At 36.3% G+C, this 26,779-nt stretch overlaps 1 protein-coding gene across 5 annotated transcripts in view; it reads left to right on the plus strand.

Moving 5' to 3' along the window:
* Positions 1–2,461: 2,461 nt before the first annotated feature.
* naa40 (N-alpha-acetyltransferase 40, NatD catalytic subunit) overlaps positions 2,462–26,779 on the plus strand; it is a 40,714-nt gene continuing 16,396 nt past the window's right edge. The window contains exons 1-4 of one of the 5 annotated variants that reach the window (XM_039769099.1): positions 2,462–2,687; positions 13,783–13,871; positions 16,189–16,284; positions 17,279–17,331. In XM_039769099.1, the coding sequence (XP_039625033.1) occupies positions 16,246–16,284; positions 17,279–17,331 (92 nt within the window). In that variant the 5' untranslated portion in view covers positions 2,462–2,687; positions 13,783–13,871; positions 16,189–16,245. Of the gene's footprint in view, positions 2,688–3,659; positions 3,875–3,900; positions 4,414–13,782; positions 13,872–16,182; positions 16,285–17,278; positions 17,332–26,779 lie in introns of those variants that run through there. The other 4 variants (XM_039769097.1, XM_039769100.1, XM_039769096.1 and 1 more) reach the window with 4 other exon arrangements.

Raw genomic sequence — 26,779 nt, forward strand, 5'->3', positions numbered from 1 at the left:
GCCAATGGTATGGAGAGAACCGAAACACCACCATGACGATTGTTATTTTTGTGTTGTAAAGATTAAAGGCTTTAATCAGCAAGACGACCTATTCCATATGGCAATGACGTTCCCATACCAGTGTTTACCAGACTACCAAACCAGCCACTGTCAGACTCTGAAGAGAGGTAGGGATTGGAGTGTATGGCAGGTAGTAGCAGTGGAAGTAAATTTGAGGGAAGCTCTTCGACGCCTCAACCATTAAGCCAAAAAGAACTCAATGACCTGATTTGAGACTTACATCTGTCCAAGCAAGCATATGAACTTTTAGCATCCAGACTTAATGAACGAAATCTTATAAAGGCGGATGTTAAAATTACAGTCTATCGGACAAGAGAAGAAAGGCTTCTCCCATATTTCAACCAAGAGGAAGAACTTGTATACTGCAATGATATCCAAGGAATTGTACTTCAAATGGGGCTAACAGAATATCGACCAGAAGACTGGTGGCTTTTTATAGACAGCTCCATTAGAAGCTTTAAATGTGTTCTCTTGCACAATGGCAACCGTTATGCGTCTCTTCCCATTGCTCACTCAACAAAACTTAAAGAAGAATATGAAAATGCAAAAATAATATTACAGAAATCCATTATCATGAACATCAGTGGTCGATTTGTGTTGATCTGAAGATGGTGAACTTCTTGCTTGGACAGCAATCTGGATACACAAATTACCCATGCTCCATGTGCCTCTGGGATAGCAGGGCAAAGCAAGATCATTGGACAAAAGTGTCATGGCCTACAAGGGAAGAAATGATTGTTGGCGCTGCGAATATCAGCAACAAGCCGCTGGCGGACAAGAACAAAATCATTCTCCCACTGCTTCATATTAAAACTAGGATTGATGAAGCAATTTGTTAGGGCTTTGGGCAAAATGGGTAATTGCTTCAAGTACATTTGTAGTTAATTCCCTGGACTGAGCATGGAAAAACTAAAAGCTGGACTCTTTGATGGTCCTCAGATTCGTAAACTCATGAACGATTCCAATTTTACCAAATGCATGAATGACACTGAGGCTTCAGCCTGGAAGAGTTTTGTCTCTGTTGTGAAGAACTACTTGGGTAATCACAGAGCAGGCAATTATGAAGAATTGGTGCAAGATATGCTTGCTAACTTCAGAAATTTGGGAGTTAATATGAGCATAAAGGTGCATTATCTCCATAGCCATTTAAACAGATTTCCAGATAATCTTCGAGACTTCAGCGAGAAACAAGGCGAGAGGTTCTACCAGAATATGAAGGTGATGGAGGAGAGATATAAAGGCAGATGGGACATACACATGATGGCAGACTACTGTTGGAGTCTCCAACATGATTGTCCAAGATGACACACATAAAGGGAAATCGCAAAAACAGCATTTTTTGAAGCATTGACATTAACAACAATTAATAACTAATTAATATTGTATTAATTCATCAAATCATACATAGCTTTTTTCCTGTCACTGTTACATATTTTTGATTTGTTTTTTGTATGATGTTAGACTGTTTACTTACTAGTTGTAACTAAAATAAAAATATTCTTGCAATTCTGAATGCTTTTCAAACATGTTGCGTTAATTAATTAATTAACTATTAAATATCTCAGAAACTAGAGCCAATCTGGCAAAACCAATGTCATATTCTTAATCAGCACCATAAACTTAATATAAAACCGTTCAGACATTATTGGCACTAAAATCACTGTATACCAGTGAATTCATTTTTGCTGTGGGATTGTATCAAAGGCTTTTTGAAAGTCTATTTAAATTATGTTGCATGCTTTGCTTTTGACAACTATTCCAGTTGCCTATTCAAAACAAATCTAAATGATTTTGACAGGGTCTCAGTCTCATAAAAAGCAGAATCAGAATATTGTAGGATTGCATTTATAATGGCAAACGTTCTAAATGTTTTTTTTCTTCAAAATGACCCCCACCCAATAATCAAAAACAGTATGTCTACAACAATTTTCAAATTAAAACCTTCCCTTAAGATACCAGGCTACATTGTATTTTTTTTCTGCAAAATGCATTTGTAAAACGCAAAAATTAAACAGACAAGAAATGAAGAAACTGCAATCAGCAGATTCAAATGGTCTATTGAAATGTAAAATGGTATTTCTAAATATTAAATGTAAACCAACCCTTTAACAATTTGCAGATGAACATTTTCAATATTAGAAGAATGCAGGAACTATTTACCTCTATAACAAATGCATAAAAAACAAAGTGTTATTTCGAGTTACACGCATTTTTACCAACTTAAAATACATATCGCGAACGTCACGTTAAGGGCTTTGAAGTATTTTTCCACAACCAAATTTCCAGCTTTATAAAAATGCCACTACTAAGCATGGCAACCGCCATGCCGGCTTCACTCGCTTACACACCGTTGTGTTCGGTCGCCACTACTGTACTGGCACGTTCCTTTTTTTTTGGCGTGACGTCATTTCCCCATGACAACGGTAGAGAAAGCAGCTCCATCTGCCAGTGGCCCGTTTCATGTCAATGTGATTCAAGAGTGAAAGGGTAGCTAAGTGCTGCTGCAACAGGATTGCTGTTAGGAATTAAACTTTGAAACCAAAAATACCAACGGTGCGATTAATTCCAAAGCAAAAGAACAAAGGAAGAAACTTTTCACGGCATTGCTTATTGACACAGTTATGGGGGTGAGTCGAATAATAATGGGAAGCTATGTGTTTGTATCCCAGCTTTTTTCCGGTTTACGTCGTAGCATCTGAATATTTGAGTGAATGTGGTTGCATTTGAGAGACATACCGTGTATTGCGTTAAAGGTGGAGGCAAACAAGCTTTAATCTAAGCGTATTTAACCGTTTTGTTTTCGCCCGCCTAATTTAAGACATTCGAACAACTCTTTACGTGTATTCATTTGTCTATTCGTATTGAGAGTAGACAGGCCACAAAGTGGCTTTCCAGATCGGGTGTCGTACACGGGTGAATAATATTCACCGAGCCACAGCTAGATACACGAAACACGAAAGCATGTCAAGCAGAGGTGGATGTTGCTGTTTATTTCGTTGCACTTCTAAGCCAATGTGAATAGGAGTCTAGTCCCTTTTCAGTAAGGAAGCCGTCCTCTTTGTGGCAGATTCGCGCCCCCTTGCTCCCTCGCATTCTTTTGTACGTTTCCTGTAGGAAGCGCGCTTTCACACCTGTCACGACGTTTTCATTGGTGGTGGTCTGCCTAGTGTGGAAATAAATCGAAAGGGATAAAACATATAATGCAGGGGAAAAGGCTGAATGCTAGGAGCCACATGATAGAAGCGACGAGGTGCGCGCGATTGGTGTGGCGAGGTTTTCCGGGTAGTGCGCGGGAGTTGCTCACGAGCTCCTAGGTGCTGTTGTAGTTGGAATAAGTGGATATTTTGTACCGATTGCTTATCCGTGAATTGTGTAGCCATAACATGTAATTATTGTGATTATTTGTACCAATTAACTAAAATAAGGCGATGATTATATATTTACAGGGAACAAAGTGTGATTCGCCCTTGGCGTTTGCTGCGGCATAACTCCACGTGCGATCGAAACCCACCTCAAGGGTATAATGCGCCGGACCTTACGGGGGCGCGATCGTCTTACCTGCCACCAAGTTGTTAGCAGGTTAGCGAGTCGAATACCGTTAAAAGTTTCTACTTTATTGCTGGCACTTTGACCTCGCCGAATTCTTGTTCAGCTTTAACCGATCCATTTTCGTACCTGGGTGGGGCCGAGGACGGAAAGGACGGGTTTCGATGCCAGGTGGTCGAGGAGAAGCTACAGGCTCTAAGCACTAAAGAATTGGGTTACATTAAAACGTGTAAAGAAGTGCACATTTGCGCACTGAAGAAAAGTTTCTGTAAGTTGGGTTTTGTGTAGGATGTATTTTTTGCACGTGTGTGCTCATAACAAAACCGTCATTCATAGCAATTAATAATTTACGTATTTCTTTTCTAATCATCTTTATTTAAGCGCTTTAGATAGATGGTAAGGCACTGCTTCAACCACCACCAGTGCGTAGCATCCACCTGGATGATGCGACTACAGACACACTTGCTCCAGTAAACCGGCCAAACATGAGCTTTTAGGTGGTGAAAGACAAAGCTAGCCAGTAAGGGAGAGGGGATGGTTAGGGGGCCAGACTAACCAGGCCATGGTGAGCAATTTAACCTGGTCATCGAGCGCATGCTACTTATTTTGGAAGATCCACAGGTATCTTTTATGACCACGGATAGTCAGGGCCGCAGTTTTACATCTTCTGGGAAGGGCAGCAGTGTTTTTGACATCCACTGTATCCCCTAACTACCCTGGGACAATGGGATACAAACACAGATCACAGGCCTCTCCAACACCTATTTCAGCAACCTCCCAAGTTTTTCATAGATGGCCCCGATCCAGGTAATTACTGCACCCAAATTAGGTGGATTACATGTTCTGAAGTATAGGTGGAATACCTGTTAACTTAAATGAAGAGAAGCTCACTGTGAAAATTGGATTATAAGTGGGATACATTTGTTTTACCTAATCTGGGATGCACTCTCATATTGAACCTTTTTTTTTTTTTTGCTTGTTTTTGTACATCCTTGTGTAGGGGAAGGAACATAGATGCTGTGTACTTGCATTACAACTAACTTTTACAGGCCAGTTCTTTCCTTGAGCTGAAATCCTCTACACCACCATTTATTCTGAAGAATGTGGATTCAAAATTAATCAAATATAGTACTATGTGGATTTTTATGAACATGGAAATGTGTCCAGTAAAAGACTGATACATTTTTTTTTTCCGCCATGAGTGGTTCCTGCATATTTATGGTAGATTAAGTGGGTTTGGTGATGGATGGCTTTTATGTCTACAGATGTAGATTATTCATCTAGCTTGCTTGTTTAATATCAAGCTGTGCATTTTCCCCAAAATGTCCTTTAAAAAATGATAAAGTGCAATGGGCAATTATGGCATTATCTAAAACTCCTTGACAAGATAAAAAAAATATTTAGCACTACATCTGTTTTGTGAAGTTAATCAACTGTCTGAAAAGCATTAAAGTAGAATGGATGTCTTTAAAGTTTAAGAACAAAGTATCCCAAGATTATTCATTTTTTGCAAAAGCAAAGCCTGTACTGGAGAAACATTTTAAATTAATTTAGGAAGTGTAGGAATTTATTAAACTGAAGTTAATCAAAGCTGGAATTCAATAAAAGATGAACATAAGCGCCTCTCTTCAGTGGAGACTGCAAGTAATATTTTTGTAGTTTGTGACTGTGTAGGTCACTGTTTAATTTCTAGCCATGCTTTGAGATCAATGATATTGTTGTGTAGGTATATACAGTATAACATTGCAAGTAATCTTTCCCAAGATTCACTTTGAGACGTCCCTTTATTTTAAGTAAAAAATAAAGTAGTGTGTCTTAGACAGATTTAAAGTGTTCATTGCAGATATTATGTAAATAATATGATATTAAACAATTCAATGTATCACTTATGCAACTATAATAATAAATAATGCAATCTCTCTGTTTAAATACTTACAGTGTAATGACAGTATGAATACCTAGGCAATTGAAGGTCAGAATGTTCTGTGTTTTGTTTTACTGAGTTATTCACACACTGTCGCAATCTTTTATGATTTGTGGTTCATTAGCCACATCGATTCAGGCGAAGAAAAGATTGTATAATTTGCTGTAAGAATTTTAAGACCTTACCTTTTTTCCATCCATTATCCAACACCTGCTATATCCTAACTACAGGGTCACGGGGGGGTCTACTGGAGCCAAACCCAGCTAACACAGGGTGCAAGGCAGGTAACAAACCCTGAGCAGGGCGCGCGTATACACACATACACATATACACACCAAGCACACACTAGGGACAATTTAGAATCGCTAACGCACCAAACCTGCATGTCTTTGGATTGTGGGAGGAAACTGCAGCACCCAGAGGAAACTCACGCAGACACGGGGAGAACATGCAAACTCCACGCAGGGAGGACCTGGGAAGTGAACCCGGGTCTCCTAACTGCGAGGCAGCAGTGCTACCACTGCACCACCATGCCACCCCCTTACCTTTTTTGTTATTATTAATTCATTAATATTATTGCATATATGTTTATCTTTTCTTGTAACTTTCTCTTTCTCATCTTGTAAAGCGCTCTGAGCTACATTGTTGTATGAATGTTGCTGTAGTTGTAGCTGAACACAAACCTAAGCTTTGTCACTGAGGTACTTGTCATAATGTTATCACATCAAACTTGCATACTCCATTCTGGAGTAAACTTACAAATTTAGAAATATTTCTTTTGTGAACATGTTTATTTAATAATATAGTTCTTGAATAATAACATTTATACAGTGTTTTCCTATTGTTTGTATCATCCCAGAGCAGCTTTTACGGCCACGTTATTAATGTGCCATGCAGTGCAGGTGTAGGAAAGCTATTGCTTTTGTTGTAATCTTAGTTCATAATAAAAGTTAACTCTGCTGAGGCACTGAGCAGTTGTTTTTAAAGCCACAGTTTAATTAAGGAATATACAGTATAAGGCTTCTAAAGCTGTGCACATCATTTTGCTCATTCTTCTTATTTACCGTGTATCTCTTGTGTAATATTTCAGTTGAGCCTTTGAAGTATATCCCAAGTACTTTTGAGTACTGTTGGATAAGCTGGTGCACATTTTTCAGTGAGACTGGTGTTGTCGTTATGCACTATGCTGTCAAGATTATTAATGTAACCTTTTATAGACATACACTTAAAGTGTAGCACTTTATCTCAAATTTATTTGAATCGGTTGATTTTCATTCTTAATGTGTAGTTAGGTTGCAATTGGCAGATTATGCACATTACTTACTAAATGAAAACTAGCTAATAACATGTCTGTTGCCTACCATTATTGTGGGAGGTGTTTGACTGAATCATTTTGTAGAACTGACCTCACTGGTTTAATTATAAAATGTCTTTTAAAAATAAATCGCCAAAAAAGTAACTAGGATCAATGACTTTATTTTAGAACTGCAGTGTGAATATATTGGTTCGATAACAATAAGACAGGCCATGATCATGCCCTGTCCTTACTTTGTGAATTGATAATATGCTGTACAAACAAACCAGGCAATGTTTATCTCAGGATATCCCGACATTGTAACACCTTAATTTTTTTTTTTGCTTTAATTTTAGAATTCAGTTTTTTCTTTTTGGGCTGAAAGTACATTTAATTGCAAAAATAGGCTTCCACTTTTTGAGACTATACATTGTTACAGTTAAAGCATGCATGCAAGGTGGAAAAGAACAGTTTTCAATTACATTTACTATAGATACATTTACTAAAAATAAGAAAGGTATTCATGCTTATAATACATTTCCTTTTTTTGACAACATAATTAGATAGGCAGTCTCACCCTCTCCATGCCCTGCATCTCTGGCTGAGTTGCAAAACATGCAGTTGTCACCAGAAAATAGAATGGATTTGAAAAGATGCACCTTTTTTCTTTGTGAAGAAAAGTGGGACATGATACAAGTACAAAATAACATCAACTACAAAGTGTTGGAATTTTCTGTGAAAACATACTGTATATATTTCTAGGCTGGTTAAAAAATATAGAAAGTATTAAAAGTTTTGGGAAAAATTGCCAGAGGCAATTTCTGAAAATAACATTTGATTGCTAGTGTCTTACCTTTTTTAAAGCATGAGTTAACACTCTTCATTATATGGAGGTAAACATTTAAACATGTACCTAAAGTATACAAAATAATAATACTGAACAATTAATAGAACATTTATCTAGAATTTATAGTTTTAGTATTATTGCAGCTGTGAGGTGTGTTTTCAGTGCCTCTATTAATATAAACGCATACAATTTTAGTTTATTTAATGAAATATGAAGTGTTTATTTTGTACAGTGTATTGCACTCTTAACTGAGTAAGTCTTGAAGCATTTACGTAATTGGTTTTTAGCTATAATATATTAATAATAAATTGTAAAGCCGTACATACACAAACAGTTAACCCCTTAGTCAGTTGTGGGGCTACACAGGGTCCCTAGTATACTTTATGAACTCCTGGTGTATATTGTCATGTTTAAATATCAGATGGTCCTCAGTCTGGATAGCCATAAGAAGCGGTAGGCATACAGCCTCAGGGCTTCTACACAGTGTCTGTATGTCCCAGAATCATTTCTTGGGGACAGCTGCACATTCAGTGGTAAGGGCTCAGCTGGTGGCAGGAAGATAGGCCAGCAAATTCAGTTTAAGCATGGGAGGTGGAAAAAGAAGTCTGGTGTTAATATGTGTGGAGATGTGAATGAGCTATTCGCAAAATAGGCAGGATTCACCCCTTGTATAAACCTACCCTCCCTTTACTATAAAACACCATTGTTGCTGTACTTTATATCATGTCACCAGGGAATTGCGTTGTTTTGGAGCTTATTAGATAGTGCTGCAGTGTTGCTTTCTGGCAGGTTGGAATTAATGACATTTATTTAAGCATAACTCTGTTTCAGAACAAAGAAAAGAGAACATTGTTCTCTATTTAAATTTTGGCTGTTCTATGTAATTCTGGTCATTTACAGATGGCATATGTGTGTATGATGTGATTAATCTAACGAAGATTTGTATATCCTGTATGATAGCATCATGTACAGCTAATTGTGTATTTCACTCTACTAGAGTAAGATTTCAGTATTCGCCCAACAAATGACCTCTAGCGTAACCCCCTGAAAATGTGGGTATTTTACACAACGGTTTAAATGTTATGAAGTGCAAGAATTATGCAACTAAAAGTTTAATTAAAGATAAATTATTGAGAAATATTTTTATCTATTGCTGTTGAGAGTAACTCAAGATGGAATTTGGTACTCTGGTTCAAGATAATAGATTAACTGCTGATACCTTTTTCATCAACAACATTTATTGGTAACATGTCTTCTCTGCTTGATTTCCTCTGACTGCTTACTGCCACAGTTTTTCCTTCCCAGTGCTGCCAGTATGGTAGGTTTTTACAGTCCAGCCGTACAAGTAGAATGCTTGTTTTGTATGTGTCACTTAGATAGATGTGTATGTTGGACTTTGTCCCCAGGAGGAAATCTGGCTTTTTACAGAAGCTCAATAAATAAGTAGATCCATAAATGTATATACACATACAATAGTCTGAACACACACCAGAAGGACTGAAAAGGAAGAAAATGACGTAAAAAGAAATACTTCTGAATTAGCAATTCCAATCACTGTGAGACATTATGCAGGCATATTGCTGTTGGTATAAAAGAGCTCAGTTACCATTTATTGACACACTTCTACTGAATAAATGGTCAGCTGAAAGTACTCCGTGTTAGTGTGTCAAAGAGAGAGGATGTGGAGCATTGTTCATAATGGCATTCAGTTTTGTTTTAATTCTGTGCTTGGCTACTACCTCCAGGGTGTCCAGATTATGTCCCATAACAGATCTTGCCTTTATAATTAGCTTGTTAATTCAGTGCGCCTCTCTTAAAGTGACATTCCCAGCCTAGCACACCATAGTGTAGAAAATCACTTTGTAAGCTTCCCTTCTTTTACTTAGGTTTTTCTTTAGAACTTGCTGTGTGTCCTTCATAGGGCTGTGTTTTGGCAAGAGTCTCACAATACGATACGTATCATAACATGATAACAATATGATTCAATATATTGTAATATATTGCAATGCTGTAAGCAAGGTGATATTTGGCAATTTTTGTATAAATCTGTTTTTTTTTTTTAATCTAATTTTAGGAAAATTGTAATAGTGTAAAGAACACACCACCATATGCATAAAATCTCAGTAAAAAAGTTTACTTTTTTATGCAATCAGAACATTGGGATCTGCAACTGCATTTATTACACTCCTTGTAACTTTAAACATCATAGTACTACTTTTTGTGCAGTCTGAACAAAGGAATTAACATGTGCCTATATCAATAAAAAAAAAGTGCTTGTACTTTTAGATCCTGATTTAAAGGTTTAGTGTATGCCACATTATTTCTCAAGTAATTAAAAGAAAATGCATAGTCCCTGTAACATCCAACATCATAGCACTGCAGTCTGAACAAAGGAATTAACATTTGTCAGTAAAATAAATAAAAGTGCTTGCAGTTTTATTTAGGTAAACAAAGAAAATGAAATCATAAACAGTGTTACATACATACAGTTGTGCTTGAAAGTTTGTGAACCCTTTAGAATTCTCTATATTTCTGCATAAATATGACCTAAAACATCATCAGATTTTCACTCAAGTCCTAAATGTAGATAAACATGAACCAGTTAAACAAATGAGACAAAAATATTATACTTGGTCCTTTATTAAGAAAAATTATCGAATATTACATATTTGTGAGTGGCAAAAGTATGTGAACCTTTGCTTTTAGTATCTGGTGTGACCCGCCTTTGCAGCAATAACTGCGACTAAACGTTTCCGGTAACTTTTGATCATTCCTGCACACCGGCTTGGAGGAATTTTAGCCCATTCCTCCGTACAGAATAGCTTCAACTCTGGGATGTTGGTGGGTTTCCTCACATTAACTGCTCGCTTCAGGTCCTTCCACAACATTTCGATTGGATTAAGGTCAGGACTTAACTTTTTTCTTCTTTAACCATTCTTTGGTAGAACGACTTGTGTGCTTAGGGTCGTTGTCTTGCTGCATGACCCACCTTCTCTTGAGATTCAGTTCATGGACAGATGTCCTGACATTTTCCTTTAGAATTCTATGATATAATTCAGAATTCATTGTGCCATCAATGAAGGCAAGCCGTCCTGGCCCAGATGCAGCAAAACGGGCCCATACCATGATACTACCACTATGCATTGTTTTCCTTTCTCCAAACAAAGTTTTTCATGTAAACCAAAAAGTTCTATTTTGGTCTCATCCGTCCACAAAACATTCTTCCAATAGCCTTCTGGTTTGTCCACGTGATCTTTAGCAAACTGCAGACAAGCAGCAATGTTTTTTTTTTTTTGGAGAGCAGTGGCTTTCTCCTTGCAACCCTGCCATGCACACCATTGTTGTTCAGTGTTCTTCTGATGGTGGAGTCATGAACATGAACATTAGCCAATGTGAGCGAGGCCTTCAGTTGCTTAGAAGTTACCCTGGGGTCCTCTGTGACCTTGCTGACTATTACACGCCTTGCTCTTGGAGTGATCTTTGTTGGTCGACCACTTCTGGGGAGGGTAGCAATGGTCTTGAATTTCCTCCATTTGTACACAATCTGTCTGACTGTGGATTGGTGGAGTCCAAACTCTTTTTAGAGATGGTTTTGTAACCTTTTCCAGCCTGATGAGCGTCAACAACTCTTTTTTTCTGAGGTCCTCCGAAATCTCCTTTGTTCGTGCCATGATACACTTCTACAAACGTGTTGTGAAGAGAAGACTTTGATAGATCCCTGTTCTTTAAATAACACAGGGTGCCCACTCACACCTGATTGTCATCCCATTGATTGAAAACACCCGACTCGAATTTCACCTTCAAACTAACTGCTAATCCTAGAGGTTCACATACTTTTGCCACTCACAAATATCTAATATTCGATCATTTTCCTTAATAAATAAATGACCAAGTATAATATTTTTGTCTCATTTGTTTAACTGGTTTATTTTTATCTGCTTATCTACTTTTAGGACTTGAGTGAAAATCTGATGATGTTTTAGGTCCTATTTATGCAGAAATATAGAAAATTCTAAAGGGTTCACAAACTTTCAAGCACAAGTATACATATATACAGACCGTATATGTGTTAAATTCTGCTTTAAAGGTTCACATTCTGTTGTTGTGTTCATGCCAGTTTTTAATCTCTCAATCACAAGTAGTTAATTAAAGAAAATGCATAGTTCCTGTAACATCCAGCATCATACACACATTTCTGCAATCTGGACAAAGGAATTGCATCTGCCTATATCAATGAAAATTAAAAGTGCTTTCTGGATTCCTGAAGAAAATATTAAACAAATGTAAACAAAAAATATATGCAGATAGTGAACATTCTCAAGTTCTTAAATTGGATTGCACATGTTATTACAGTTTATATGTATGTCAGTGATTTATTTTTTTAATGTCAAGTTTTTTTCTGGAGGAAGATAAGCTGGTCAACATGCTCAGCTTTCAGGACACTTCTTTGTATGGTAACGATATCTCCTGCGGTGTAGACACGCTTTTGCCAGGGATTCACAGGAAATTATTTGCTACTCTGGATAACTGAGCCTTAGTTCTCTATAACACTGAGAGGATGCATATCTTTTCAAATGAAATAGATTATTGACCAAGTTATTTTGGTTACATGAGTTGAATTTGGTGCTAAATTCGGGGTGTGAATTTGTTCCAAAGCGAGTTGAGAGACATCCACTTGTTTAATGTTGGCCTTTTGCTGCTCCTTTAAATTTTGCAGACAGCATGTCTTTGTTGATCTCCTTTAGTGCCTTCTTTATTGTGGAAGCCAAAACGAGCCTACACTTTGTACACTGCGGAAGCTGGTTTAATTCCTCTGGATTCAGCCATCTGTTGTAATGTTACTAGTCAGTTAGGTTTGTCATTACCCGATCCGTGTTGCCTGCCTGATCCTCGCACACCTGCGTATTGAAAGCCTTCATATGTCAGCAGTGCACCTTTACACTTCCTGTCTCTGTTAATAATAAACTGAACCCACTGTGTGCCTTGAATCTTTACATGTAAGATAGTAATTAAAAATCAATGAAGTGTTTTTGAGAATTGATACAGTATTACAAAACATAATATTGCTGGACTCAAGTGTATCAATGTTTTTTTTACGCTTCTTGTCCTTCAGAGCCTCTTTGTTTTCACATTTAAATGCTCTCTTTTCCACATTCAGGAAACCTTTTAGCTACAAAGTAATCCAAGGCTTATTAATTGGAAAGCACCACATTGTCTTTGAGGGTACCACAGTGTTGACACAAAAGTTTACATAGTCTGTGGTGCAGTGGCTGAGTTTCTCAATATCGTCTGTAATGTGACTTGCATATCATTTTCCAGTCTGTCCTTTTGGAAGTAGTCAGTCAGAACCGTTTCAGTCTCCAGGCTTCCCTTCCTCACTATCATGATGATAAAAGGTAGCTATCTAATAACAGACTTGTAGAGGGAATAAAGTGAATCAGATTGTGGTCAGAGCGGACCAAAGGTTCCAGTAGTATAAATGCATCTTTAACATTTGAATAGAGCAGGTCCAGTTTGTTATTTCCTAGGGTGGAACAAAAAAAAACTAATGGAAATTTTTTATAGTTCCTTTCAAAGTCACTTTGATGAAGTCCGCACATTTTATAAGTTCCGGGTCAGAATGAGTCATCATTAAAGTGTTGATGAACGTGTGAGTCATTTCTGTTGCCAAGTCCATATTTCCAGAGGGAGGAATATACACATAAATAAGGATGATGTAACTTATCTCCCTGGGCATATCACATGGATGAATTCCAACAGCCAGAATTTCAATGTCTAAATTACAATCTAGTTTTAATTATAATATGCTCCCCTTTACTCTGTTCCTGATTTAAATAAATGACCAGTCCCCCGCCTGTCTTTCTTCCACGCTGCACTGGGTCTCTGTTTGCTCGAATAAGATGAAATCTGTCCAGCATTAAAACAGTGTCAGGTATATAATATTTAATGCCAGCTCTCTGTGAATCACAATCTACTGTACTTGTATGTGCCATGACACAATATAACCGCAGAGAGTTCGTCCATCTTATTTGACAGCGGTCGACCATTGCCTATTACAATCATGGTAGACCAGTTCTAAAATCTTTTTACATTGCTTTTACTCTCACGCAGGCACATCGCTCTCACTGTCTTCAGACAAAAGACTCCTGCAGTAAAGTGAAACTGAGCTGCTTAGGTGCTCGTGATCACAGTACAAGCAGGTGATTATGGAAGTATTTAATATTTTTATTATTTTCTCAGTGTCTCTGTTATGTTTTCAGGTGTTGCAAATATAAGGTAGCCTTCAGTTCCTCTTTGTGACTCTATCCAAGTTCGCTGCCCATTTGAAATGCAGTCAAGACCAGCCTACTTCGTTGTAGATATTCAGTTTTAGTACTTTATCACATTATTACAGTTTGTAGCCAACTGTTGTCATCCTTTCGTTTAAAGTGGATGATATATTACATTTTCACTGGTGAAAGTAAAATTGTTAAAAGACAGTCTAGTAAGCTTTTTTTTCTTTTAAAGAATTGTTTAAGATTGTCACAGTGCAAGGAGTAATTAATTATTTGATACTAGTACTAATGAAATATTGAGCAATATGCTTTGGTTGCGGTGTTTTTTTAGAAGACCCAGTGGGACATGTTAAAAGAGACCATTGGTAGGCAATTCTCTTTAAAGTGCGAAATCCATTGCCTCCTACTATTCCTGTACTTGGTCAGTGTTTACTGGACGTGATAACACTGGGATAGTCCTTTTCTGGGTTGCTTTATGTCTTATCTGTTATATAGATTTACTATGAAATCTTATAAGGAAAACCAGATTCCAGCTCTTTAAAGGTGACTGAAACCACACACAAGCCTGTTTACAACATCAAGTCACAAGATTTACCTCTGCGTATTTTTGCAAAATAAGGTTGTGTCTTTTGTTTTTAAATTTAGTTTAAATGTTGTCTAGTATAGTTCCTCTGTGCATTATGACACTATTTTTATTTGTTATTATGTTTTGTGCGTCACACACAAAAACCTGAATATATAAACTGCACTATAAATTAACATGTTGTAGAGGGCTGGGAGTTGGATCTTTCCCCAAAAACAAAACATTCCAATAGGGTAAAAATAATTCTTTTTCAGATCATTTTTGAAGTGAATGAAAGAGATCAAGCATGACATGCATATTAGAACAGCATAGATACTGTTTGGATTTGAGCCATATTTGTTTACTTTGTGAGTGTCCTGATGACAAGATGGATTTCAGCAGTTATTGCTAATGGTCACAGGCACATCTGACAGAATCATTTTGACACACATTTTTCCACAGTTAGGGAATACTGTATGTTTTGATCTTTTTTTTTGTTGTGCGGGTCCAGTCATTTAATGGTTGTTGGAGAGACTTTTCTGGTTTAAATTCTGAAAGTAGTCTAAATTATTTCTTGGTATGTAAGAGAATTGTGAAACCTTTATGTAATGGACTATAATAATGCATTTTTTTGTTAATTTCTTAAATTTGAGGCACAGTGTTTAATGCTGATAGAACAGTGCCCTTAGCTGCATTTTTGAAACTTATTACAATCTTATTTGTAATGTTCCAAAATGTAGTGCAGCTAGTAAGTAGAGTGAAGACAAATATATTTTTCATTTGTAAAAAGGAGACTGCACTTTGGTATAGCATAGCAGAATTTAATGAAGAGCATGGTATACAGTATTGTGTATAGTGTATCAGTCTAGATAAATCAATTTTACGCATTATTTTCATACGTGAAAATTTCCATTTTCAATATCACTTCATTGTGGAAGCTGAAGATATTTTCACAGTGGGATCTAAATTGTGGGATGAAATTCCTCAAAATATGAATAATTCAGTACAGTGTTACAAAGTTAAAAACCCAACAAAATGATCACTCTTTTAAATGTATATATTCTGAACATTTGCTATCAGTATGATGCTGCTGGATTATATGAATTTCCCCTTGGGATTAATAAACTACCTACCTACCTACCTACCTACCTAAATGCCTGTTTGTGATGTATTCAGATTGAATATGTGAGTGAATAACTATGTGTTACAGTGTCATATATATCCCACACATATGAAAGCTGCAAAGAAAATAATTTTAATTAATGTTGTGGTTGAAGGCATTACAAAAAAACTTAAGAAAGCTCTTTAAGACTTTTTCATGACAGACTCAATACGCATCACTAGGTTTTTGAATATTGAGAAGGCTATTTTTATGAAGTATTTTCTAATGATGCTTATATGGAGTAAACTGAGGAAAATGTGTTATCAGAGATTTGAAAATGAGCAGTATGGTCTATGAATGATACGAATAATATACTATTCAATTATTTAAGGGGTAATAAAGTTCTGATGTTGTCCGTTCTTTTTTTTTTTTTAATTTTTCATGACAAAGGGTATTTTACATGTCATGGATTTACTACTGGGTTCCTTATAATACAGCTGTAGTTAAGCATATAAATTAGAAATCCCAGTAATGCTCTGTATGTTATGTTTAGCTCTGTGTTTATTTTGTGTATGCAGAGGAAGTCCAACAAAGCTAAAGAAAAGAAGCAGAAAAGGCTTGAAGAAAGAGCTGCAATGGATGCAGTTTGTGCCAAAGTGGAAGCTGCAAACAAGGTATAAGGGGGGGGGGAAATGACTACTTAACAGGAGTTTGCTCAGTCCCATAAAATACTTTGCATCACTTAAACTATTTAATGAATTTTAGTTTTAATTTGCATATTTGTGGGATTTCCATGGTAAAATCAGACTATCGGAAGCTATTTACTTTTGCAAGCATAATATAAGCATATTGTAAATTTTCAAGTTGACAAATGCGCAGCAAAACATTAATTTCTTTAAATAGCAAAGTTAATCGTAAGTAATAGAATTAATATCTTTGTTGTTCCCGCTGTTATCAAGCAAACCAAAGCTGAAGTGATTGATATTCCTGTGGCCTACAAGCATTCCAGCTAAAAACGCACATCAAATCAAAGCTAAAATTAGATTTCTTTTTACAAGCAGTTGTTAACATACTTTTGGTGAAATCAAGAGGGCATAATAAATAAGAATTGCTGCCACTGAAATGTTCACTCTAGGGTTGCAGATCAACCATTCTCAACTTGCATCACTAATATATGTAGAAAAACCAGTCTCAACTTGACTAAATATATTAATTCATAGCACAAGTTAAAATAAAAAAAAATCATATGCAGCTGAATTAGCATATTGCAATATTGCCACACTATGACATGTTAGATATGTTTGTAGTGAAAATGTAATAAAAACTATTTCCTGAAATTGTTAAATTGATTGTAGTGTTCACATAATTTGAAGTGTAAACACTAAGTTTGAATAAGTATATTAAAGTGAAATTAGAATTAAAACATGTTTTCTTGAAATATTTACCTTGCTTCATAAGAATTTTTTAAGTTACTAAAAATGAAGAACGATATATGAAGGTTTGCTTTGTTCCAAATGGTATTCTTAAATATTAAAAAATAATAATTAGTTATTGTTAACTAACTGTCATTGAAAGGGGTCAATTTTAAATTCCACAGAACCTGAAATACAATTTTTTCTTGAAAAAGTACATTTTTTAATACAAACTTGTCTTTTCCTTTACCCATAGCTTGAAGATCCCCTAGCTTCATTTCCAGTTTTTAAGAAATATGACAGAAATGGGTAAGTAACTTGGTAGAGAATAAATAGAGGATTTTGTTTAATATGAGTCGTTATGTAGTTATAATTTCAGGTTTGGTGTACTCCAGTAATGTAGTTTAAAGTGTGTACCCATTTAATTAAAAAAAGCAGTTCATAGGGGTGGGGGTTAAGTTGTTTTCATCCTATTTTTTTTTGTAAAAATGTATTTATTTGTATGGAATGATTACAATAAAATTAAAAAAAAAAAAAAAAAGTTCATAAGAAGTGCAGCAAATATTAAGAATTTTTGTGGTTTGGTTGTTGAACCCTCCTGCCCAGGTTCAGAAAAGCTTATTGATCAAACACATTACTCGCCTCAAGGAGCATATACATTTCAGTGTTTAAAAATAAATGTATACTGGACAAGACTGAGAATGTATGGTGTGAGACTAGTGCTGGGAGGTATACCAGTTCATACTGAAAACCGTTTTTATTTTTGTTATGATATGGATTTTTCTTGTACCTCAACACCACTTTAAATAGCCTAAACAAGTTAAAAAGTTAAAAAAGCGAAATGACTAGAATAGATGAAGAACATGCCAGGCTTCCAAGTGAGGCTCTACATAGGAAAAGGGCAGGCTCTGCATTCAGAACTCATCCTCTTGACAACTGAAGAAACTGAACAACTAATTTATGAATCCAGACAACATTACTATGAACATGGAGCGAAAGGTAATAAGCTTTTAACTCAACAAATCCACAAGCAAGAAGTTCACAATGTAATCCCAGTAACCACCAACACTAACGGAGACGAAATCATTGACCATAAAAATATAATGCACACATTTAGAGACTACTATAAATCCTTATATTCTACTGAGTTTAAAGAAGACAACACACAATCTAATTTATTTCTGGATACATTACAGATACCACAAATAGATACTTTTAGTGCAGAGGAACTAGATAAACCTCTGGCGCTCTCAGAATTACTAGATGCTGTAAAGTCACTTCAAGGCGGGAAAGCAGCAGGCTATGATGGCTACCGTGCAGAATTTTATAAGAAATTCTCCGCTTAGCTAGCTCCCCTTCTATTAACCACATTTTACAGAAGCTAGAGACAATCCAATTCTTCCACAAACTTTTCGCCAAGCATTAATCACCATCTTTCCTAATCAAAATAAAGACTTATTACAATGTGCATCATACATACCAATTTCACTTCTGAATAATGATGTTAAAATACTCTTAAAAATCATAGCTAGAAATATGGAGAAAGTGCTGCCTTTAGTAATATCACAAGATCAAACTGGATTTATCAAGGGTCGACACTTATTTTCCAATCTTCGATGCCTGTTTAATGTAATATACTCGCCAAAAGTCAAACACCCCAGAAATAATATTATCATTGGATGCAGAAAAGCATTTGACATGATTGAATGGAAATACCTTTTCACTACATTAGAGAAATTTGAGTTTGGCCCGCACATTTGTGCATGGATCAAACTACTGTATACCAATCCAGAAGCTTCAGTTTTTATTAACAACATTTGTTCAGACTACTTTAAACTAGAACGTGGTACCAGACAAGAATGCCCATTGTCACCACTGCTATTTGCAATTGCCATTAAACCACTGGCCATTCACTGTTGAAATTATTATCAGATTAAGGGGATTTTCAGAGAAGGACTAGAACAGAAAATTTCTCTATATGCAGATGATTTGGTACTGTATATATCAGACCCACAAAATTCTGTGCCTGCAGTCTTAACAGCACTTACAGAATTTCAAAAGATCTCTGGTCTCAGAATTAATCTGAATAAAAGTGTACTCTTTCCAGTGAATTCTCAAGCATATAATATTAGATTAGATACTCTTATCATTTCAGATCAGTTTAAATACCTAGGGGTTAACATCACAAGTAAACACAAAGCTCTTTATCAACAAAATTTTTCCGTCTGTATGGAAACAATTAAGCAAGACTTGCATAGATGGACAACCCTTCATCTCACTCTAGCTGGAAGAATTAATGTTGTTAAGATGAATATTCTTCCTAAGCTTTTTTTATTTCAAAACATTCCAATATACATCAATAAATAATTTTTTAAGCAATTAGATTCAACAATAACCTCATTTATTTGGAACTCAAAACATCCACGTATCCAAAGAGCGACCCTACAAAGACCTAAGGCAGAAGGTGGCATGGCTCTACCTAACTTTCAGTTTTATTACTGGGCAGCAAACATACAAGCTATAAAAACCTGGACACAAATAGAAGAACATACACAGGCCTGGTCCGCAATAGAAGTAAAATCCTGCAGTACTTCTTTATATTCCCTGCTTTGTGCCCCAGTAAATGCAAGTTATCGGCAATATACTAATAACCCAATTGTGCTTCACTCACTCAGAATATGGAAGCAATGTAAAAAGCACTTTTAAGATGGAGAAGCTTTTATCTGCTGCACCTCAGCTTAAGAACCACATTTTTCAACCCTCGCAAACATATGCAGTTTTTAATATCTGGAAAAGATTTGGGATTAAATTGCTTAGAGATCTTTATATAGACAACATCTTTGCATCCTATGAACAATTACATTCCAAATTTACACACTTCTTTCACTATCTTCAAATTAGTAACTTTGTTAAACAGAACCTGCCCGATTTTCCTCATCTTACATCCTCGTCCATGCTGGAAAAAATATTGCTCAATTTCAAAGACTTAGACACCATCTCTGCAATATATAAAATTAATTTAGAGTCCCTCCCTTTCAAAGATCCAAGAGGAAATGGGGGAAAAAGATCTAATTAATTAATTTATCAGAAAAGGAGTGGAAAGCAGCAATGCAGAGACTTTACTCGAGCTCCATATGCGCAAAGCATACAATCATTAAACTCAAAATTATATATCGAGCACATCTGTCTTCCCTAAAACTGTCCAAAATGTTTCCAGGGCATGATCCAACCTGCGAATGCTGCAATCAAGTCCCAGCCTCACTGGGTCACATGGTCTGGGCCTGCACCAAATTAACATCATTCTGGATCAAAATTTTTAAGTACCTTTCAAAAAGCCTTGGTGTCAAAATCCCTCCTAACCCATTAACAGCTGTGTTTGGTGTTCTTCCAGATGGGTTTAAAATGGAGAAGGAAAAAACAAACTGTGATTGCATTCATTACACTTCTGGCACGCAGACTTATTTTGCTAAACTGGAAGAATCCGAACTTTACTCTTTTAAGTCAGTGGGAAACTGATGTTTTACACTATTTGAAACTGGAAAAAGTCAAATATTCAGTTAGAGGATCTGTGCAGAATTATTTCAAAACCTGGCAGGATCTAATCAATAATATTTTAGAATAAGCTATTAAAGCACAGAGGAAGCAATTATCTAATCATTTCTTTTTCTTCTCCATTCATCTCTATTTGTCTATTAAACTCATCAGTTTAGGTATGTTTACAAGCCTTAGGTTTTACCCCATTGGCCATGCTCTCTGTCTCTCAGGGGTGGGGGTCGACTTGTTTTTCAATCTCAATCCTATTTTTTTGTAAAAATTGATCGATTTGTATGGAATGATTATAATAAAATTATTTAAAAAAAAAAAAAGCCTTAACGTTCGGAACGTAGCGTAGCAGGAAACTGTTTAATGGGGAGACCTTTTTCACTGCTACACCGCTAAACACGCATGCAATGGAGTACATGCGTTAGTGGAGGTATTGAGCGGTGAAAATTAACAGAGAACATTCCGAAACTGAAGCTGTAGCAGATGGTAAAGTTGAACATGATGATACAGACAAACTTTTGACGAAACAATGAGCCGTGTCTGTTGTCTGGAGATACTTTGGCTTTAAAAGGTTGGATGTGGACCAAACAACTATTTACTGCAAATGCTGTTGAGCTAAAGTTGTCAACACGAACAATTTGCTGCACCAGCTTAGCCACAAACATGCTTTGGAGTGCTATGAATGTATGGAACTAAGATTGGCCCCTCCATGTCCTCTGGTAAAACTGAAAAAGCTAGAGAACACTCGAGTCAGATGTCACTTGTAGATGTGCTTGCTAGAGGTACTGCCTACGACAAAAAAACAAGCGGTGGATCGAGATAACCAATGCCATTACAATCACTATAACTAATGTGTTAGTAGATAGAGATTTTTAACATTAACAGAAAGTGTAGATGGTTTACAAAAAATATTTACTATTCCTTTTCTAAGAAATGTTCGGTGCAATACAACTTTTGACAAGCACCTCTGGATATTTTACTAAGTCTAAATGCCTCTTTGGATAGTTGAAAACATGTTGTCAAAATTATAGTTTAAGTTCTATGCAAAATTTGTTCAATAAAAAAGTTCTATATTTTGACTGCAACTGTCATGCAATGTTATTGGTGCCACCCCCTTGAAAACTATCACTTTATGAGGCCATGCAAACCTGCAAATACTTGTGTGCACATTAAAATGTTCTTTTGTACAATGTAAAATTCTCATGACAATGGAATAGGTTATTCTTAGCCAGTCTACTGCAGTAATTGCAGTGGAAATTGTTGTTAACATCCGATCATGCATGGGAAAAAAATACTGTTGAATACCGTGAAACTAGTATAATTTTGAAGAATACCGTGATATAGAATTTTGGTCATACCGCCCAGCACTACTTGAGACATTACCATTTCGCATTAGTGATATCTTGAATATGTAAATTTACCAAATATTTACATTGAATTTGTGTCTAGAATGATCACATAGGCTAGTCCTAGCAATAACAGTAATAATTTATCTGGGCATGTTTTGCTGAATTATTTTGCTATAAAGATGCTGGGTGGATATTCTGACCATGTGTAAATTGAAATAAGCATAATTAACTTTGGAGTATGCTCATATAATCTTGGAAGAAATGTTACCCTCAATCACCTTTACCTTTCTTGTAAAAATGTTTGTAAAATTGTGGGCAGACTTTTTTTATACTGACAAATTAAAGTATTAACATGTTAAGAACCATTCACACTTCTTATGCGCGTTCCTTTTTCAAAATGAATGAAATGTGTGACTTGAATATCATGGTGTGCTCATACACTGTAATTGAACTAAACAGTGCTTCATCTGTTTATTAAATTTATTCTTAGGCAGTGCTGTGTTTGATCATCAGTTTTAAGTGTGATGGGGAAAGCAAATTTCTGTGTATGCAGTATCTTTTTGCTTACTTTTGAGTGTTGCAAATGAGGACTATAAAGCATTCCAGTTCAACCATTCATCCACTAACTATATATGTTTGGTCTTGCCTTTGGAGTTAGGAGCTGAGAATGTTTCATATTGCAGATGTGTTTATTGTTTTTTTTCCAAGTAGGATTTAAACACACTAAGGTTGTATATACTTAGTGTTAAACTTTTAAAACTAAGTCCATTGATTATTTTAGAAAAAAGAGAGAAGGAGCCAGCTTTTATATGAAATGCATTCTGGGAATTTTCTGAAACTTATATGGCTTGATAATGCTCGAACCAGTGTTTATAAGCTATTACTGAGAATGTGAGAGAGGTATATGAGTTTACACTAGAAAGGTGTGTACCAATTTTAGGATTTTCTTTTAAGATGGCTGCTTAAGGTGTTTTAAACATTCAGGTAATCGGATCATGTCGCTTGAATCATTCAGATGGTTTTAAGGTATGCTGACCCTTAAAGAAATTTTGTTCACTGTTGTTTGTTAGCATTGTACTTGTACATTGTACTGTATAAGTATATTGTATGTATTTTATTTTTTCAGGTGTAATTATAAGTAGTAATAATGATGATGAATCACTTGCTTATCATTATAATTAATGGATTCACTGATTCCATATGTTCAAATGGTGCATTTGTGAAACGTAAACACTCACAGTATTACAGGTTATATAAAAGAAGGGCTAGCAATGGCATTACAGGTTTTGGCTTCTGATAGAAATGTGGCCTCTGAAAGAAATGTGTTTGATCAGTTATTAGCAATTTTCCCAGAACAGTATGCCTGGTGACAAATGTATATATTTCTCTTTTCCAGATGACTATGTCAGTTTGTACAAGCTGAGATTCTGATGCTTTCCTCCACATGAATTATAAATAATTCTTCAAGCACAGCGAGGGTCCAATGCGGCAGCTGGTTTACACAGTTAAAGTCTGTAGCCAACTGGCACATATGATCGCATGGAATGGATTGCACAGCATAGAAAATGGTTTCTTTTTTAATGGACAGGAGACCATCTATTTCATTGATGACTATAAATCCTAGCAATTTGTGTTTTTGTTTCCCCAATGTAAAACCATAGCATCATAACAGAAAGAACCAGTAAACTGAATGGTTTCTATATGCCTGCACTTTGTCCCTTGTTGATAATAGACTTGTATAGAACAAATGGTACTGATACAACTAAATATAAAATAACTATGGCATTTTGGGTATTTGTGGAGAACTGGCTTAAACCTCGTATTTCACATGCTGGACAGGTTACATCTCATGGTATCAGAGAGAGTGGAAAGAGCAGGAGGGTGTCTAGAGACTTGTATGAATATGATATACAAAAAAAGCGAGGACATTACAATTAATGCTCAAACTTGTATATAGTCCATATTTTGAAATGCATTCTGAATTTGTCAACGTTAATCACTCGGAGGGCGTTGCATCATCATGTTAATGTTTATTTTTAAAGTTGGTAATAGAAGTGATTTAATCCGTTGTTAACACTCTGAACATGAATCATTCTTTATGCTGAGGTCTTAAATGAGACACATTTGGATTTAATGGCATGTTCCTTTTGTAGACACAGCAAGTTGGACCGGCCGTATTCAAATGTTGATACCTTTATATTAGGCCTAGGAGAATTGATGCGTTATTTTATGCAATTAATCTGGCCCATTTAATACATTAAAAAATATTGTCGACTCCAGGGCTGTTACAAAACAATAATACTTTTAATGATCTTGTCAGAGACAGAGGGCCATGGGAAAGGACAATTACTGTGCACTGTGCTTGCAGAAGGTACAATGCAGTATGCTAATGAATCACGTCAGCGGGAGGAGGGGGTCCTGTAAGAAAGGATGGAATGTGCTGAAAATTGTGCTCGTTTTCTTGGAGCTGAGTACGGAGAAAAAGGAGAGCACAGTGTGCAGTAGCAGCACATGTGTGAATAAGAAGCAGCAGTACATTGTGCGTGAACAGCGCAGAGTGAAAGATCTAGTAGAGGGGAAGAAGAGTCAGAGTGGCATGCTTCAGGCTATAACACTGAAGCAGAGAAGAGGAACAGGGCAAAAGGTCACATTAATGACAGGTTGGACTGGTCTCATAACACAGAGGGACTATAAGAAAGGACAGAGCAGGCTCCTTTTTCTTTTAAAAGTCTGTGTTCCTTTAATGAGAGAAGTGACATTCTTCAAATTTTCTATAACTTTATGCCATGGTGGGCTGGGTTGTTAACATTACTTCAAGAGGGGTCCACCAAATCAAGAAGCTAATTAAAAGGGCAAGCTCAGTTATAGGACATACTGTGGTCCTCCTGGAGGTAGTAGTAAAGGAGGGAATTAAAACAAATCTGAGTGCCATCATGAACAATGCTGCTCTATCGATCGATCTGTCTATCTACGGTAGGACTATTTTGCATCCTTCTCTCTTTTTCCACATAAAAATTCATAAATTTGTTTTTCAGAGCAGGATTTGCATTGTCCCCTAATACTGTAGTACTAGGGTATTGTATCTGGTTAGCCATTATGAATGGGGTGAGAAGTCAAGCAAAGTAACACCTTTTATTGGCCGACTAGAAAGATTACAATATGCATATCTGAAGAAAGGGCTTTAGTTACCCTTGCATATTGTAATCTGCTCAGCCAATAAAAGGTCTCACTTGACTTCTCACTACACACCTAATACTGCAAGTTAAAATAAAGCCATTTATTACTCTACAGTTTATTCTCTACATTAACATTCTAAGAATTAAAATCATCTGATTATAATCACCATACTGTCTCTACTGAAGGCATTTGTTTCATGTTTATAAAAGTTTTGGCTTTGATAAATTCTGCCATATGACTGCCATATTGGAAGGCCTCAATATCAGGCCTATGTTTGCTATTATTTTATTAAGTGTAAATGGTCGTGCTGCGATGCAATTGTCATTCTATACAAAAAACAATATTTAAGTAACGCTATACAGTGGAACCTCAGTTTATGAGTAACTTGGTTTACGAGTGTTTTGCAAGACGAGCTAAATTTTTTTAATTTTGACTTGATAAACGAGCGATGTCTTTCAATACGAATAGTATGGATACACTTTGTCTGCTGAGTGTCATGTGATCACAACTGAGCTGATGGTTCTCCCTCTCGCGTGCATGTCTCTCTCGCTCGCGCACGTGTCTCTCTCTCCTTATCTCGCTCGTTCGCGTCTCTTGCTTCTCACTCTCTTCCTCTCTCTCTTCTCTTGTGGGCAATCGTCTCCTATTCTCCGTCTGAGTCTGTGTGCCTCACTCATATAGTCAACATCCGTACGAGCATATACTGTTTACTACAGCATTGCGACTTTGTGTGTGTGCGCGCGCACGCACGTGTGTGCTGTGAAGTGTGAGTGCCCATCTTGCGCCCCAAAACACGAAGCTGAGTCTCAGTACTTTAACAACACCAGCTTTATTCAGCTTGAAACAGCAACAGCGCTATTTATTGTAGTGGGATCTTTATAATGTTCCTTGTATCACCCATCAACGGCAGGCGCTTATAGCAAGTCTGCAATCTTTTTGGATGCGCTTATACGGCGAACTGCTACAGCGCTGGGAGACTGCGATTGCTTTGGGGCACTCTTCCGCATGTCGTCCCATTTGGTGGAATCCCACAAGAGTTTAGAAACTCACACCAGCCATGATTCTTTTTAAAGGTAAAGTTCAGGTTAATTTGTTTGATGTATTTTTTACTTTATATTTCGTATTAATCTTTTTTTATGAATAGTTTTGGGTTGTGGAACGAATCATCTGAGTTTCCATTATTTCTTATGGGGAAATTCACTTTGATGTACGAGTGCTTTGGATTGCGAGCACGTTTCCGTAACGAATTATACTTGCAAACCGAGCTTCCACTGTATGTTGTTTTATATAGTAAAATTATGTTAATTGCTAAAAATAAAATGTAATGTAAATCATTTTCATATCATTTCTGTTTATAGAGTGTGTTTACTGTGCAGCCTTGACTTTTGAGTCTAAATGTTTGTGTCGCACATGCAGATTTGCTTGTTGCATTTCAGAAGGCTTATGATGTCATGATTGTATTTAAATTCTCTAACATGAACAGCAGTGAAATAAGAATGCATAGTAACGTAACTTCTAACCCAAGGTTAAAGTGGAAAACTCAAATCAGCAACACATTAAAATGCTTACCTGAATGCTATCAATAATGAGAGTAAAATAAATATATTGTAATAATATGTAGCTAAGCATAATTGTGATATTGCTGCAGATGAGCAGGACATGGAGGGGCAGACGTTTAACAAGAAGGA

The sequence above is a fragment of the Polypterus senegalus genome, chromosome 11, assembly GCF_016835505.1.
Source record: "Polypterus senegalus isolate Bchr_013 chromosome 11, ASM1683550v1, whole genome shotgun sequence".
In the NCBI taxonomy this organism is placed as follows: Eukaryota; Metazoa; Chordata; class Cladistia; order Polypteriformes; family Polypteridae; genus Polypterus; species Polypterus senegalus.